At 39.8% G+C, this 16,983-nt stretch overlaps 1 protein-coding gene across 1 annotated transcript in view; it reads left to right on the forward strand.

The window, feature by feature from the left end:
* The first annotated feature begins 522 nt into the window (after positions 1-522).
* SMIM14 (small integral membrane protein 14) overlaps positions 523-16,983 on the forward strand; it is a 28,639-nt gene continuing 12,178 nt past the window's right edge. Inside the window, exons 1-3 of the mRNA XM_003205857.4 lie at positions 523-627; positions 2,126-2,260; positions 4,018-4,128. Coding sequence (XP_003205905.1) covers positions 4,054-4,128 — 75 coding nt within the window. The 5' untranslated portion in view covers positions 523-627; positions 2,126-2,260; positions 4,018-4,053. The remainder of the gene's footprint in view (positions 628-2,125; positions 2,261-4,017; positions 4,129-16,983) is intronic.

Here is a 16,983-nt window from a genome sequence, read left to right on the forward strand (position 1 = left end):
GATTGTCTCTGTGGGCCACTTTACGCTTAAAGTTGTATTGATTCTTTGATGGTACTTCATATTTATCTGCATTTACTGATTTTTCTCTTTTTTTTTTTTGTATGTTTTCTGTCAGGTTGCTTAGTCTAGGGGCCATAGTATGTATCTTCTCGGTTGTTATCAGTGAGAGCTTTGCTGTGTTTACCAAACAAATCTTCCAAATATTTGTAAACCTAGAATTAAACGCTGTGTAACCAATAATGTAGTGAAAGTAAAATACAATCATTTTAAGTAGGGTAAAAGTAACCTTCCTGGTCAGAGCACTTGCCTGTGGTTGGCGCTGTAGCTTTAAATTCCAAGAAAACCAAGGTTGTGACCAACAGGAAAAGATCAAAAAAAATAAAAAAGGGTTTATTTTACTTAATGTCATAGATTATGTGTAAAAGAGCTGTGTTTGCAGAAGGTGGAGAACTGGTGTGACTCATAGCAAAGAGGTCAGAGCTGGGCAAAACGAGCTAGCAGCTGACGTGGGATGGGACAATTGAGGTACTGGAGGCAGGCAGGAAGCAAACTGCAGTTCTGGATCAGGATTTCGTATGAGTGGGCTGCCTGAGTGCATGCTATAGAGCCAAGGAATCCTGCTCCAGGGTAGGTAAAAAAGTCTCTTATTACCAAAGCTTATGTAGGGTCACAAAACATTAATAAACTTAGATCTAGTTACAGAGCTTAGTTGATACCTAGTACTTTGTGCATTCAAAGTGTATTACAAATAAGTTATTAAGCCAGTAAGGTTTTAATGAGGAACGTAGTCAGAAGTGTCATTTTAGGAGTGGAAATCATCATATAGTGTGGAGTTTCTTTATATCTGGAGAGCTGCATGTAAAATCTGTTTCCTCTAGTTCTTCAAGGAAAAATAGTGTTTTTCTCACAATAGATGGCCTACCCTCATTCCTTTGCCACTAAGAATTTGTTATGGGCTTGGAGGACAGAAAGACAAAGAATGATTCCTTTAAGTGTCATTTGAAGGTGAGAAAGCTCATAAGGGAAATTGTGTTGGAAAGCTTGGAAGGCATTTTACTTGGTGACATGTGTTCTGCTTTATTTTAGCTCATTAAGGTAATTTGTCATGTACAGCTCAGGTGCCTTCGGGTAAATTCCTTCTAGCACACTTCTACTTAAATTTGTGATGTTACATGACAGATTTCTCTTCCCCACTTACTGTCTAATCTTTCTCAGTTTATTCTCTACAAAGAATGCTGGCTTGGTTTCACTGTGAAGATTCTTATTTGATATTTTGATTTCTCTAGTTGTATACAGATTAATACCCCTGCTCTCTTAATTGTTGTGCCATTACTATGTATTACTGACTCCTAAATTCTTCCAAGTGGGAATTAAATATTTGTTTGCAACTCTCATGGTTCCAGCACCTTATTTTAAGTGTCAGCATTGTGTCCAGAAAAAGCATTTTGTGCTACTTAAAAATCGGTGCTTTTACCTGTTCCTCATGCCAGAACAGTTTGATAAAGGCTACTCTGGCTGAAGTGACATACTGTCCAGGGAACCTGGGCAATATAAAATTTTCTTCTGCTATTGCCATGCAGTTCCAGTGGTTCTGAGGTAACGTCAGGGATGTTAGTGTAGTTGCTTTTAACTAACTCTCAAAAAGAATCATTAGATCATCTCTTCTACATAATGCAGAACATTTTATCTGAACCTGCTTGCTTCTGTATTTGGACCTTTATTTGGCTGAAGCACATCTGAATGGAAGAGATGGGAAATCCACCTCTCTGGCATTTGTCACACTGATCGTTTACCCTAATGCTTAAAATGCATGACTGCCCTGTCTTCTTAATTTGGTTCATTACAGCTTCCAGCTATTGGCTCTTCATATGGCTTTGACTCCTTCATTGAAGAAATCTTCAATACTTACTTTTGTTTTTCTAATCGAAGGTGCATTTCTGTTACATATCCAAGTCATCTCTTGGTCATCTTCTCAGTAAACTGTCAGGTTAACCTTTTTCATTGCCTAGGCAAACAATCTTTCTTCCATTTCCTCAATAATTTTTTTGCTTATTTTCAGTATTCTTTTTTAAAAAGTGGAGATGTGGTCAGGTAACCGTACTGAAGATAAGATTCTGTAATGCAGGTACAGATATCTCTTACCTTCTTTTACTTACCTGGCCTTCTGCACCACAGCTGAGGAAAATATAGAAGAGTGGCAAGCATTCACAGTGAATTAGGGGAAGAACATGTGAAATGTGTTTTCTTCTTTCACTCTGAGGTAAGTAGTGGAAAAAACTACTGTAGTGATGCATTCTCTTCTATGGAGATTTTTTAAAGCCTGTGGGTTGTCACTCTTTCTCCTAAGAAGATTAAAACATCAAAATACTTGTGTAGTTATCACACTAGGTTTTTGAAGGTGAAGTCTGGAGAACACATCTGCTTGTTCAGCACATGCTCATAAAATGGTTGGTACTTTCATTAACTACTATTTTAGGGAATAGGCAATGCTGATCTGCCCTCTGCTCCCACCTCTATTAAGCCTGCTGGTTATTTCATAGTTAGGATCCCAGCATGTGCAGCACAAAGTCTGAATCTAGCTTTAATTAAATAGTGTTTTAAAAGTATCACTCATAGAAGCACAGAATAGTTTGGGTTGGAAGGAACCTTTAAGATCACCTAGTTCCAACTCCCTGCTATAGGCAGGGACACCTCCCACTAAACCAGGTTGCTCAAAGCCCCGTCCAGCCTGGCCATGAATACTTCCAGGGAGGGGGTATCCCCACCATCACTGGGCAGCCCGTTCCAGTGTCTTACCACCCTCCCCAGCTTTCCTGTAGGCCCCCTTCAGGTACTGGAAGGCTCCTATAAGGTCTCCCCGGAGCCTTTTCTTCTCTAGCTGAGGAGCCCCCAGCTTTCTCAGCCTGGCCCCTTGGGGGATGTACTCCAGCTTTCTAATTATCTTTGTAGCTCTCATCTGGACTTGCTCCAGCAGCTCAGTGTCCTGGTGTTGGGCCCCAGAACTGGACGCAGTACTCCAGGTGGGGTCTCACGAGCAGAGCAGAGGGAATTACCTCCCTTGAACTGCTGGTCACATTTCTCTTGGTGCAACCCAGGATACAGTTGACCTTTTGGCTGCAAGCACGCATTGCAGAACAGATCTAGTGCATCATAAGAGTCCTTATTAGAGAGAAAACAATCTCTGATTTGATCACAGGGTTAAAATTGCCTTCCACTCAGCTACGCATTTTGAGCATCAATTAAATTACTGATGGAACTACTGGTGGACAGTAATGGTATACTTGTACTGTTGCTGACATGTCTGGGATGGAAGTGGTTTTAGCAGGGGAATAAACTAGAATGTCTTCCCTACCGTGTCCGTTACTGCATCTTTTGAACTTTTTTTCTATATTGCTGACTGAATGGCCTACTTCTTTGATCTAAAATTAGTGTGTACAGCTCCATTTCTAAAGCATTTCCAAGTATATCCATTTTTGCACCCCTGCCGCTTGCTTTCGTTATACAGTAAGAATGATTTCTCCCTTTAGCAAAGAAGTTACAGGATTTAAAATTATTTTACTGTACATTGATCTCAGGGGAGAATGCCAACAGTTTGTAAGGGGATTTGAGAGGAAAAATTCCTCCTGACTTTTCAAATGATATTTATACACTTAAGAGTGTCATTGTGCAGATGAGAAACCAGGACTTAATCTTTGTAGTTCTTGTTTGTCAGTATGCATTTCATAGTGGTGTGTGGGAAAACCCAGGGGAGATAAAAAAAAAAAAATTTTTTTGTCAAAAAATTTAATTTTGTATCTTTGAGGAAGCCTGCGTGAGGCACTGCTTTCAGCAACATCAAAATGCAACTGCACATACCAGACTTCTTTATTCATGCTGCCAAAGGAATAATAGGATTACCCTGCTTTGTTTTGCTTTTTCACCCTGGCATTAAATGAGCTGAAATTTGATGTGGTAGTCTCTGTAAAATAAGGTCAGTTGAAAAAGAGTTCATTGTACTTTTATTTTTATTCTTCTTAGGTGTTCACAGAAAAGTTCAGGTTTATCCAGAGAACCATGGCAGAGGGTGGATTTGATCCTTGTGAATGCATTTGCTCACATGAACATGCAATGAGAAGACTGATTAATCTGGTAAGGATAATACGAGAATATTTATATTTGGAAGTGTGATTATATAGGCATTGCTTCAGCACTTGCACACTTGCAGTTACTGATGCTTTTGATTTTGCTTATTCAGTTACATGTTTAGCTAGAATCTTTATATCTGACTCTCTGATGAATATTTGAGTACTTAATAAAGATTATAGCTTTCTCTTGATTTCCCAGGGCTGCATTTCTACAGAACTGGCATTATTTCTACTGTAATGTTTCTCTGTATCTAGAGAAGTCTGCACAAAAACAAAGAAATTATCCTGCAAACTCTGAGTTTAGAGTAATACCACACATATGAAATTCTACCTGCTCATGTGGCAAGATAACAGTGTCTTTATTTTTTGAACTGTGCTTTAAAAACTGAATTTGAGAAGCCAGTGATTGTGAATACTGAGTTCTGTTTCGTGTAATTCCTTTTGTGGATGTTCATAAATTTGTTTCTATCCCATTTTCTTCCTTAGGATCTAGATTTCCTTTTAAGTTACTGAGTGCCAGATAGATACCTGAGCTCTCAGGGACCCTGGGTAGCCTCTTTTTTTCCTTTTCTCTCTCTCTTTTTTTTTTTTTAGAATTACTCTGAGTAATCAGAGTTCACCACAGATGTCCATAACACAGCACTGCAGAACTTGTGCCACCATCTTTTTACTTTGTGCTTCTGGGCCCACATACCAAGAATGCTTTCTCAAAATCACGTATAGACCATACTTAAAGAATTGCTGGAAACAAAGAAAGTAAAACCAGAACAACGCAACTGGCCTCTGTCAGTGGGAGGGCTCAGTCACTGGTTGCAAGAGAAGGCAAAATCATCCTCTGCAAGGGCAAAAGGAAATGCCAAGCACTTGTCTCACATGACCATGGAAATCCTTGTGCTATGCATCAAAGCTGAGGTTGTCAAACAACTCAAACCTGTGTAGTGTCCTGCTGAACAAAAGCTTAAAATGACACCAGAAAAACAGAGCGTATCTGTATAGTAATTCCCTGTGCTTCATAGGCCTGATACTATTTCCCTTTGGTAGAGTCAAGGTATGGTGCAGCTTATGCTTGCCTGAGTCTTACGAGTCATGACTGGTTGACTCGCTTTCTTATCTCATTACTCAGCAGGTGGTAGAATTGTTTAGGGTGCGTGGAGTGAAAGGCAAGTGTGCCTATTTGCTAGTGTTGGCGGAATTATTCAAGACAGAAGGGTCTAGGTCAGCCATCTGCTCAGAGGAGAGGTTGACAGTGAATTCAGGCTGGATCATTCAGGGCTTTTATTCTGAATGAGTCTTAAAAACCTTCATAGATAGCATTTGACAGCCTCTTGGGGCAACTCTGTCCAATGTTTTGCAGTCCTTTTGGTAAAGAATTTTTGTTCCATCCATTGTTTTAGTTTAATGTCTCATACCCTCTGCTATACACTCCTGTGAAGAGTTTCTCTGTCCTCTCAGTAATCTCTTTGTAGATGTTGGAGGCTGCAGTTAGATGAATCCAAAACAGTCTCTTCTCTAGGCTGAATGAGCCCAGCTACCTGAGGCTCCCCGCACAGAGCAGGTGCTCCAGCCCCTGGTGAGCCCCTGCTGAATTCATTTTATAAACATGTCACATATAGGCGAGTCTGAGACTGGATGCAGGCTGAAAGTGCTGAGGGAAGATGAACAGTTACATCATTCAGGCTACTTACACAGTTCTGAAAGATCAGCACACTTGGCACAAAGTTGTGCTAGTAAGTATGCCCAACCATACTAGCCCATACTTTACAGCTAGGTGGCCCAATTTCAAAATACTCTCAGCTTTCCCAGATGCTCTCATGGTTTCTGATGCAGTGAGGGCACATCACTGAGGCCACAGGATGTTGCTCGGCAGGAGCTGACCCTGAGAACCTGTTTTTGCTAATTGTTTCTGTGGGAGTATAGCAAATATATTTTCTTTTGGATCATAATAACTCGTTTGCTCTTTGTCTCGCTTGTTGAATGATAGATTAGCTTTTTAATTCCCCTTTGCTCCCTGCTGCCCTCGCGTGGACACACGTTTTCTGTCCTGGGAATTCGTGCCTAGTTCTTATCATGAGCTATGTGCTGTGTGCATCACTTGTGTTGACCCTGACTCTTCTGGACATATGATAAAACAGTGCAGAGGAAGCTCCAGGAAACTGGGAGGGAGAAAGGAGAATGGGTGTTTGCTACTTTTTCCACTGAGACTTGTCACTTGCAAATATGAAGCACAAAGTATGACTTTTGTCCCCACTTCTGCATTTCTCACCTTTTCCTTTTTTGTTAGAAGATACCTATAGACAGTGGCACAAGTCAGCCAGTGTTCTTTTGCAGTGGCTGGAGGATTCTTGTTGTAGATGATTTGTCTGTGAGATTTTGTTCCTGGAATACTTCAAGCAGTGTAAGGTGGCTGTAAGTGTATGATCTGGAGGCACACTTACTCAGTGTGCGTTCACAACACAGGAACCCTCAGGGCAGTGGTTACCAATACCAGTCTAACAGTGTTCCTGTGTTGCTGCGAGAATTGAATTTATTGCTCAGTGTTCAGTTTCCAATAAGATCATATGAATCAACATTTGAAACTCTGAGGAGTTGTGAGAAATGCCAAATTTCATCTATCATAAAAGGCAAAACAGCTGTTACTAGATGTAGAAGAGCAAATCACTATCTGGGATAAGTCAGCAAAATCTAGAAAGGAAAAGTCTGATAACTTTGTCAGGGCCAGAGTATCAAGTGGCCTGTTGCATGATTTAGCGTACTTGCTAAATCTCCATTATTGTATCTGTAATTTTTATGCTTCATTAAGAGTTTGCTTTCTGAGCTTTTTGTTTTGTCAGTTAATTGTACGCAATATGAGAGAGCAAGAATTCTACTATTTGTTTTAAAAGCAATCCTTGCTTATTGTTTTTCAACGCTGCTGAGCTCCACAAATCTCAGTGGAGTCTGGATACCTACTAGCTCTGAAAGTTGGTTCTTCAAGACCATAATTCCAAAACCATTGGGATGCAAGAAAGCTAGGCAGTCTAGCTAGCCTAGCGAGATGGTGGGGAGGATCCAGCCATGCTTAATACCCAGAATGGTTCCCTACTGCTACCTACTAAATTGTTAACTCTTGTTCATAGGAATAAAACACATGAGAGCGGTCCTTGCGAGCAGCCCTGTGGAGAAGGACTTGGGAGTCTTGATAGATGAAAAACATAATGTGAGCCAGCAATGTGCTCTTGCAGTTCAAAAAGCAAATGGTATCCTGGGCTCCATCAGAAGAGGGGTGGTCAGCAGGGACAGGGAGGTGATTGTCCCTCTCTACTCTGCTCTTGTGAGGCCCCATCTGAAGTACTGTGTCCAGGTCTGGAGCCCCAGTACAAGAAAGACAGAGAGCTGTTGGAGAGGGTCCAGAGGAGAGCCACAAAGATGATCAGGGGACTGGAGCACTTTCCCTATGAAGATAGGCTGAGGAAGCTGGGCTTGTTCAGCCTGGAGAAAAGAAGGCTGTGGGGTGACCTCATTGCAGCCTTTCAATACCTAAAGGGAGCCTACAAACAGGAGGGGAATCAACTCTTTGAAAGGGTTGATAACTGCAGGACAAGGGCAATTGGTTTTAAGTAGAGGGAGGGAAGATTCAGATTGGATGTGAGGGGGAAGTTCTTTACAGAGAGAGTAGTGAGGTGCTGGAACAGGCTGCCCAGAGAGGTTGTGGATGCCCATCTCTGGAGGTGTTCAAGGCCAAGTTGGATGAGGCCCTGGGCAGGCTGGTCTAGTATTAAATGTGGAGGTTGGTGGCCCTGTATGTGGCAGGGGTTGGAGATTCATGATCCTTGAGGTCCCTTCCAACCCTAACCATTCTGTGATTCTGTGAGAGTACATTGGGGTGATGTTATTGTTTGGGAGTACTTATCAGGACTCAACAGGTAGTTGCAATTATCTCCAGACCAAGCATTGTCAATTTAGAAGTTCAGAGTTAAGATGAAGAACAATGTAGTCATCAGAGTTGCTCAAGTATGGAAATGGACTTTTAGAATTCTTCAGTGTGGTGGTTACATTATACAAAAATAACATGATTGATGGTAAAGACTTTAATAACTCACATTTCAGTTAAAGTAATTATACAGATCAGTTTATTTATAACTGTATAGATCAGTGCTGATAAGAAGTAAGATTTATGCTGATGAAGAAGTCGCAGTGTATTCAGTTGTGTCTATTAAATGTAGACTTAAAATATATGTATTCAAATACACAGGATTTTCATTAGAGTTAACTGTATGGAAAATTTCAGTGATAGTGTTATGTTAAGGTCGATAGGGGGTCAAAAAGTCTGTTTACATTCTGAAATTCTCCTTTTAACTCCCAAAAGCGTGACTTCTAATTTCTAAGTTAATTGGTGCATTTACATTGAAACTCTTATAAAATGTATTTGGTATTCCAAGTACCGTAATTTGTGGATGGATACATTATAATTGTGTATAGATAAAATACAGTTTAAATCTCTACCCTAAATCAGTTCATCTTGTCATTACAATTTATTAATGCTTATTCAAAGAAAAAGCCTTATTGTCATTTAAACTCTTCTGCTCTGCTACTAGAAATACCACAGAAAGTTACAAAGAAACAAGCAGTTTATTTTAAAAAGCCTAACTGTTACTTTAGCTGTGTGGCTTGATTATTTTTCTGTCCTTCAATTTATTTGAGCAAGTGTGGTTCTGTTTTGTTTCATAATACTATGAAGGTTTTATGAACAGTAGATTGTGTATCTTTAATGCATATGACATTTGTAAAGATTTTTCACTGCTTGTTAGGCTAACTGGAAGATACCATTCATACCCTCAGTTCTTACAACTTGTACCCTGATGCATCAATGGCATTGAATTATCTTCTCTTAATTGTTCTGACATTTTTCCTGAAGTGGATTTTTCAGGGTTCTCTTTGGTATTTTGCACATAGTAAACTTCTGTAGCATGGCCCCTGTAGATAATAAGCAGATACTATGATTTTCAAGTTTTCCTAGCAAACAGCAGAGATCTAAAGTCTTTGACTGGGACTTCATAAATATCATCTCCAGTATATAATACCCATAGCACCATCTGTTGTGATTTGGAGTTGTTTAACAATCTGACTATTGTACATTGGGTTCACTATTTACTCTATGGATATAGCAGATAATTGGGAACTTCTATACAAGGAAATAGGCACAGAAGAAAAATACCACCAGATTTTCCATCCTTTGCAGATATGTAAGAGTTGTTAAGAGACAATAACGGATCTGTTAGCTTGCATGACTTTATCTCCTGTTCTGTCTCCTCCTTCTGCAAAACTTATTTTGACATGAAGAGCCAAAGTTCAAGAGGGAAGAACAACAGACAAAAAAATACGTTAGTGGGAGGGACTCGGTTAGACAAGGGGCTGGTTGTTTGAAAGAACCAAGTGAAGGATGTTCTTTGGTGTCAAGAGGAAATTATTTCTGTCTTAGTTGTGGCAGAGGATAGCAAACTTCTGGATAATAATGATGTTATATTTAAATCTCCGTTTTCCCCTTCTTAACATTTCTCCTGCAAAATGAAAGTCTTTTTATTTGCACTGTGTTACTCCTCCAGACTTCCATGTTCTCTGAGTAAGCATGGGTGATCCATGATTCCAAGGCCCAGTTCAAGTCTGAAAACTAGACTGAAAGCATAGTGTATGTGTTTGGGATAATCATGCAGAGAGCATCTTCTGTGAAGCCCAAAACCTGTGTGTGACTACTTAGAGTTGCCAGAAATGTCAGAGTGAGCCGATGGCACATAACTTTGTATGACATCAAGATGCTTTTTTTTTTTTTTCCTTCTCGTTTTTTCTCCGATAAAGTATTATTTGATTTAGAATTCTCTCACACTAGGTTCTACAAAAATGAGCAATATGTTCTTTACCCAAAGCATTTTTAGTTCTGTAATACAGAAGGACTCATTCTGACGAACTGCCAGCAGTTCTGCTGAGATATGATGGCCTTACAGATCTCTGTGGGAATTACAGCTTTGTGCTATGTTCTTTTGTAGCTAATTGCAAAGTAATGGCCCATGTCTAGTTATTATTTCAGAAGGCTTGAATGTCTCAAAAACTCTAAGGAATACAGAGCAAATATATATATATATATATTTTTTTTCCATTTTTTCTTTTTTTTAATCTGCTTAATATTTTGAGGTGCTGTTGGATTTCTGGATAACAAAAAGATGCAAATTTTCAAGGTATTTAACAAAAAAGAAAAGGTTCAAACACTCTTCTGTCATAATTCTCTTGGCTGGGTCATTTTAGAATCTCTTATCATAAACTGGCATGGTCTGGAATAATATCCAGCATAACCATGAATCCTGGCTGAGTGAGACTTTGTGCAAACAGCACAGAATAAACACAGATGATTAAAATAGATCTGTGTTGTGTGCTTCAAATGATTGAAAAGCTCTCAAGATGCAAGCACAGATAAGCCTGACTTAAATAATCCTTCAGGCTTCCAGCAAGAATGAGTTACCCTACTGACGTGGCCTTCTATTGAAAGCAGAGCAAAACTATACCGAATGAATTTGTGATACTTTAATGTGACCTTTTAAATGTGGAAGTTGGCCTGGAGACTTGTTACACATATTCCATGGCATTTGCCTTCCAAATTCTTCTTTTAATAGCTGTTGCTACTGCTTCCAGTGTATAACTCTTAGCCAGGCAGCTGGACAGCATGAAATTACATTTTACTCTCACTGTCCCCTTTTCTACCAGACCTGTGCCTTCAGTTCCTGGTTTCTTGTAGCCCAAGGTGGTTCAGAACAGACCCTTCCCAAGAACTAAACATTAGGTTGCTCTTTAGGACAAAGAAGAAACTATCATCCTTCTGAGATGCAGGAGAGAGTCTTGATGCACCTTCTAAGTTACTGAGCCAAAAGAATAAAACGTAAGGGTAGAGTGGCAGGACGCAAGCCTGTCCTGAGCACCCTTCACCCAACTAAGTTGTCACTGGGTGCTCGAGGTGCTGGTACTGCACAAGTTATGGCCCCAAAAGTCATGTGCTGCTAATAATCTATAAACTAGTTCTAGATCAAGCAGTATAAATGAAGGCTATTTTTCTAGACAGATGAATTTAAAAAAAAAAAAACAAAACAAAACAAAACAAAAAAAACATAAGGTGTATACTTGCATCCCATAAAGTCAACTTTTTCCTATATGGAGTTAGGTTTTAGGACCTCATTGAAAGGGTGCCTTGTATTTCGCATCCGTGAGTTTAGTAGCATGATAGTAGCTACTGCTTTTTAACCTCTGTGTTTGTGTGCATATACATATATGTAGGTCACTTCAGAGGTAATGCATCCGATTTATTTCCATGGAAACTACAACAGATACAAAGAGCAAATTCTCAGCTGCAAAACAGTATTTTTCAGTGCAACCACCACCATGCATTTTCACGAGTGATGAGTAAGAGCCTGCATGCCACATCCTTAAAAATCTGCACCAGTGGAGGTGATCCACTGTTCCCACTGTGCTCACATCCGCTGGTTGGTATCCATAAGCATTCAGCAAGTGTCAGCAAATATCAGTGGGTGCCATTTTCTCCACATGGAGGAGTTTAGTGATGCATCTTTGCTTCATACACACTTCCATGTCAGATCCCATTTTGTCAGAGCGGCCCTCTGCTGCCATCTGTCATATGGCAACTAAATATAATTGCATATTGGCAGGAAGGTTCAACTTCTACTGCTATGCCACCAGTGTCCACCTCTGATGTCATGGCTCAACATAATGAGGAGGTGTTACTGAAGTCACCTCTCAGACTCCTCCAAATGCTATATATAAGAATAAATATGTTGGTGAATACGTATATAACTAGAAAATTGTAAATGTTATATTTAAATATATTATAAATATATCCATATATAAATATATTACACTTAAATACATGTATTATAAAAATATAATTTGTCAGTCACCCCTCATGACTGTCTTAAAATAGAGCTTGTGTGGTATGACAGTATTACAAGTAGTTTGGAAGACAGCATTACAAGTAGTTTGGAAGATTATACATTGAAAATTCTGGCAGCTTGATATTTCAGCAGTTGTTCATTGATGGAAGCTGTGTTATGAATGGCTGAACTGGGTTTGATGATCAGTGCTGTGTTATAGCCATCTCTTTTGAGGAACATTGTGCTTTATCTCTTAACCCACATATGGTTATAGTCAACACTCAGTACAAACTGGTAGAACTTCTTGTTCTAAGCTTTTGTCTTGAAGGCCTCCTGCATGGGAGCATGCTTTTCATTTCAACTGGTCAAAAATATCCAACAGTGTATTCTGTGTTTGTATTTTAGATACGCATTTGTTAGTGATGTCTTGGGAGATGTCATTGTTTGTGAATATTCTCAATCTTTTCTGGAGTAACATCGTTCAGTTATTTCTATCTTACCATTTGCTGTCTGATATTTCATGTCATCAGAGGCTCTGTGATCTTCTTATGGTGACCCTGACTTTCACACTACATCATCTTCTTTCACATGACTCTTTTTCTGCTAATTCATTCTGCTTCATGTTTGCCAAGGATACCAGTCATCTCCTAGGCCCTCAAGGCCAGCAAAATTACAAAATGAGATGCCAATAGAAGTTATGCAATTGGGAAAAAAAAAAAAAAAAAGAGGGAAGAGTTGAAAAGGTGAATCTATATGGCACCAAGGTGAATCAGCAAGTCTGGAGAAATAAGAAAACAAGAAGGAGCAAGCTCTTGCCTAGATCAGGGTTCATGTGCATTCATACTTACTTTTGCATCTTTATCCATAAAATGTCATGTCTTTTACCATGGAAGTCAGTGTAATGTTCTCCCTCTGACATAACTGGTGGGCCACTCTGGGTCTCAAGAGTTGGTTTGTAAGCTGGGAATGCTGCTTTGAAAGGTACCGTCCATTCTTTCCTCAGTGTTGCTGTGAGGGAGACAATGATTTGTCACCTCACAGGACCAAACTTGTATTTTTATACCAGACTGTTACTGTCCCAGTATGAGCGTGTATTTATTTTATCTTAGTTCTACACTTATTCATAAAAATGTGGGAGTCGGGAAGGTGGTGTTTGCTGTTTTCTTTCTTGTATCTCTAAGAGAAGCTAATGCATTTTAGAAGACAATTCCATCGAAATGCCCTTCTTTCCACCTTATTTTTCTCTTATTTCTGCTGGCCAGCTTGTAGCAGAATAATGCATGTAGGTATCAATTTTATGCATCTTGAAATCTGAACTCTGTGGATAATACTTCAATTCAGTTTGCAGTCTGGCCCATATTCAGGACTGGCCTACCATACCAGAGCAATTTGTTTATCATGTTGTTTACTAACTTTGGATGTGGCTGCTAACAGAGTTTAAACAGTGGTTTCATTACCCAGGAGCATCAGTTCCCAATCAGGAATATGTCACAGGGTTGTCATCTTCTGGCATAGTTAGGGAGAAAAAGCAGAGCTTACAACTGCTCTGAATTGCAAAAAGGGTATTTTCATAAGGGATGATATTTTGCCCTTAGTATCACACAAAATTTTCTATCAACAATCTTTGTGGTTCCATTTCAAACTTTTATTCATGGGATAAATGACCACATCGTTGGTTATTTGTCTTTAACTCCCTACTTATCTGTCCTTTTCCTTGCCACAACCATCCATTCCTGTTCTCTTATCTTGGTAGCCAATTTATCTGTTTCATTCACACGTTTCTCTGGGCTTTCTTCCACTGCAATCTTTGGTATGGGAATCTTTTCCTGGCCTGGATCATAAACTTGCTAATTTTTTCATCATGTCTTTTCTGAGGACTTTATTTCTGCTTTGGGCAGTTTCAAAGGTTTCTCTAAAAGGCAGTAGTTTTATTAAATTTATTTTCAGCTCATCTGCCACTGACAGTAAACGTCATTGATCATTGCCTCGTGTTCCTGCTACTTGTCCTGTTCCTCTTGTTTTCTTACCTATTCATTGCACTGTTTTAGAGTGGGGAAGTACTTTTGGACAGAGATGATGCCACTGTTTCTTCTGGAAAGCAACAAACTTGTGAGCTGTGTCATCATCACTGTCTTCCTGATATTCCTCAACCTTATGCTTTGTCTTTATCTTATTTATTTATTTTTTTTAACCCTAGTAATATCCTTAACCCTTAAAAAGCTGAAGTTTTCCTCAAGCATTTGCTGTCAATTTTAATGAAAAGCACAATTTTTCTGAGCAGAGATTGCAGGACCAGTGCCAGGGTTTGTGGCACCTTGCGGCAGCAAGTTCTGGAAAGTCATCTGTAGAGTTTCAGAAAAGTCCTGTGAAGAGGAAGCGAGGGAGCTGACACAAGAAGAAGGTAGTGTGAAGGTGGGCAGCTGCCTCAGTCCTCCACAGTAGCTGTCTGTGCTGAGTGGGAAGTGCAAAGCAGCGGAATTTCTTTCATGGGAAGACTGAAACGATCCCAGTGGCTGAGGTCACTGTATTGGAAAAACAAGTTCTCTGTTGAGCGAGATGAAGCTGGTTCACTGGGCTCACTACTTTGCTTGTGATGTTGTGGAGCAGCTAGCATGCAGGAAAAGTTCACGCCCTGACCACACTGCAGCATGTATGTCTGCTCATCCGTTAGGTTTGCATGGGAAAAAAGTTAGAAACTTTGCTCATTGCAGCAACTTTGCAAAAAAAATTTCCAGAGCTGATAGCGGGGTCCCTTTACTGTGTCTGTGTGTGCTTTGGCCGCCGCTAGAGGCTGTGGAGGGTGGTGGCTGCCATTGCTAAAACCTCTGGTAACAGCTCTTTTTTTCAATTATCTGACAACTGAACTGTCTCACGTTCAAGTTTTTTTCCAGCAGCTGCTATGTCCCTTAAAGATGGTACAGTTCTCAGGAAAGAGAGCTAATCACTAGGCAAGGGAACAGTCTTGTTTCAGCAAAAGATATTACCTTTTCCAGCTATTCACCTTACATAAACTTTTCTTGCATGTGCCAGAATCTTTTCTTGTCTTTTGGCTAATTTAGTGACTGGAAAATATCAAATTTGTACTGGGTCATAGAGTTGCAACCTATTTCACCTGAGAGAGTTGAGAAAAACCTGTTTTTACTGCTGCTCATTTTCAGTCATCTGCCATGTTTCATCCCAGGAGAGCAGCACACAGCTTGTCATTGAGACAAATTTGTTAGCTGGTATACAGAGCCCTCCTACAGCTGATGCCTGTAGGATAGGGAAGTTTTATGTGTATTGTTGGGAAAGAAGTGAACATGAGGAGATAGTTAATAGGTTTTTGTCCTTTCATCTTTGGCTTCTCAGTCTTCCTGACTCAGTGGGCAGTGATCCTGTTCTGTCAGTCACATCTCTGGCACAAGTGGTTTTTGTAAGAAACTTTTTAATTAACTGGAATAGTTAATTTTCTAAGAAATATTTTTACTGCTGCATATGAACGCACAGAGGCTATGCAGTAGTGTAATTTTTTAGCTAGGATCATTAAATCTGCACTATTATATAGCTATGTATTGTTTTCAATTCAGAGGAATTTTACATGGATTATTAACAAAAACTATAAAAATCTAGTTTTCTCCTTTTTCTTTCTGTAACTGTTTCACATAATAAATTGATGTTCCTAAACCTACCTTGTATAGTCGATTTCTCAATCACCTGAAATAAATGCAATGTTTGTTGTCTCTGTTCTTTGGAAAACAAAGTCCTATTGTCAGAGTATGGGTGACTGCACCTTGTAAAAGTTTCTCTCTACATTGTTCCTCCATACGTAAACTTTTTTCTTTATTGGCAGGCTATTATCTTTTTTTCTTTTTCAGCAGAGATCTGTAGAGCAAGTCCTAATGGCATTTCTCACTTACTGAAATATTTCTGTCATTGGTGTTTCCAGTAGTACTTATCTTTCTAGAGTTTTGGAGCCTGTTCTGACTTTTGAGAAGTCCCCAGTTTTTGCTGATGAGATAAAACTCTGTGTCTTACAGACAATAATCAAAATCCTAATGTCAGACATCATCCTCCAGGCCTACAAAATCTCAGGGCTTTAATACTTCTTGTGTCTTGAGCAGGTGGCCTGCTGCATCAGTAGGCATTTTCAAGCAGAACGTGGGCTTTTGATGCAGAAATGGCAATACAAGGTGTACATATCACTTTTGAGATGGCTTTTATAGAAACATTACTGACGTGGTTTTACAAAGTTGTATTTGGACAGGGGTAACCTATGGAAATGGAGGTAGATAACATAGTGCCTGGAGAACCCCAGGGCAGTGTTGTTAGCTTGGGCAAACAAGATAGCACTGTCCCTAGCCATCCTGGGGACAGGGCAGGGACAGGTGGATGCTATATGCTGGCTGACCTGCGCTGTGTTTCTGGTCACATACTTATTACCTGTCTTAATTCTGAGCATAATTCTGTTTTGAAGAATACCTGCAAACTGCAGGCATTTTACAAATCAGGGATTGTAATTAAGCCCCCTCCAGTGTTAATCCCTTACAAGAATAGGTGATTATGTTGTGGTGTTTTTAAAATATGGTCAGAGTAATATCCAGTCTTCTCAGTTCAGGAATCTCTCAGCATCAGATATTCCAGATTGGTAGTATCTGCTAATGTAAAACCTCTACCTTGAGAAAGATGTCCAAAGGTTGAAAATAAACCGAGCTTTCATTGTTACATAAACAGGCCAGGGAGTATGCATGCTTTGATACCATTTTCTCTGGTAAGGTAAGTATCATAGAATCATAGAGTGATTTGGGTTGGAAGAGACCTTTAAGGTCATCTAGTCCCAGCCCCCCTGCTGCAAGCAGAGACATCTCCCACTAGAGCAGGTTGCTCAGAACCCCATCCAGCTTCTACAGGGCATCCTGGGAGGGATGGGCATCCACAACCTCTCTGGGCATCCTGTTACAGAGTTTCACCACTCT

This window comes from Meleagris gallopavo, chromosome 4 (genome assembly GCF_000146605.3).
Source record: "Meleagris gallopavo isolate NT-WF06-2002-E0010 breed Aviagen turkey brand Nicholas breeding stock chromosome 4, Turkey_5.1, whole genome shotgun sequence".
NCBI classification, from domain to species: Eukaryota; Metazoa; Chordata; class Aves; order Galliformes; family Phasianidae; genus Meleagris; species Meleagris gallopavo.